A 1,235-nucleotide genomic window follows, 5' to 3' on the forward strand; every position below is an offset into this window, starting at 1 on the left:
AAAAAATAATTTTTGCATTTTGCAATTTAAAGAAAATACATATTTGATATTTATAATCAGATGCTCTGTATTTTGCAGAGGGGTGGGGACAGGGCATTTGAGACAGGGTTTCTCTATATAGCCCTGGTTGTTCTGGAATTCACTATGTAAACCAGGCTGGCCTAAGGCTTACAGAGATCCACCTATCTCTGCCTCCCGAGCGCTGGGATTGAAGGAGTCTGCCACCATGGCCAGCTAAATGCCATGTATTTAACTAAAGAAACTATTCATTTCTTCCTCCAATAGATTCTAACTCAGAATTGTCAAATGAACAATTAAGGCAGCGTCTTCATGAAACTTTAGAGGTATGTCCTGCAACGAAGTGGGCCTTGCACCCCCATCCATTCCTCCAGACCTCCGCCTTCTTCCCTTCATCTCTTGGGCACCTAGTTTTCAACAGGCCCCCTTTCTTATTCTCTCCTTCCCTGTCTCTCTCTCTGACTGTCCCTCCCTCCCTCCCTTTTCTTTCTTGTTTATGTTTGTGTGGGCACCTGTGCACAGCACACATGGAGACATCAGAGAAGAGCTTGCTGGAGTTGGCTCTCTCCTTCCATCTTGTGGGTTCCAGGGATTGAACTCCGGTGGTCAGACTTGGTGGCAAGCTCCTTAACCTGCTGAGTCATCTTGCTGGCCCTGGTTCTTGCCTTTTAAAGTCCTCTTGTATAAGCACACCCACGCCCTTCAAGCATGCCAGTCGTTTCTCTACCTGGCTTCTCTAAACCTATCTAAACTACAATTGGCATTGCTTCCTTGCAGATGCCATATCTCTGCCTCCCAAGTGCTGGGATTAAGGGCATGTGCTGCTATGCCCTGCTGAGAATCCTTTGAGATCCTTTGTCAAATAGAACAACACCAAGATTTTTCTTTTCCTTATGAGAGATCCTTTATTAAGCAGAGAAGAAAAGGTTAATTGGTTGCTTTCTGACAGGCAGAAAAACATCAGAAAATGACCTTGCAGGTGTAACTTTTAAGAGGAGACAGGGAGGTCTGTGTTAGAATAGGGTAGGATGCAGTAATAAAGGAGTTGGGGATGAGGGAGAAGGGGACAAGGGAAAAGGGGCAGGGGTATTTGTCCTGGAGGGACAAAGGACTGTCCCTGGATAGAGAGGAGACACACGCAGCCCCGCTGCTCCAATCACAACAATGTGGCCCATAGGAAATAGCAGTTTATAAGGGTAAAGGGGGAAACCCTGTGT

General features: G+C 46.1%; 1 protein-coding gene across 1 annotated transcript in view; it reads left to right on the forward strand.

Annotated features, from left to right (window-relative positions):
- Ccdc125 (coiled-coil domain containing 125) overlaps window positions 1–1,235 on the forward strand; it is a 38,321-nt gene that overhangs the window by 9,126 nt on the left and 27,960 nt on the right. The window contains exon 3 of the mRNA XM_026788977.1: window positions 286–344. Within this exon, the coding sequence (XP_026644778.1) occupies window positions 286–344 (59 nt within the window). The remainder of the gene's footprint in view (window positions 1–285; window positions 345–1,235) is intronic.

This window comes from Microtus ochrogaster, unplaced genomic scaffold (genome assembly GCF_000317375.1).
Source record: "Microtus ochrogaster isolate Prairie Vole_2 unplaced genomic scaffold, MicOch1.0 UNK11, whole genome shotgun sequence".
Lineage (NCBI taxonomy): Eukaryota > Metazoa > Chordata > Mammalia > Rodentia > Cricetidae > Microtus > Microtus ochrogaster.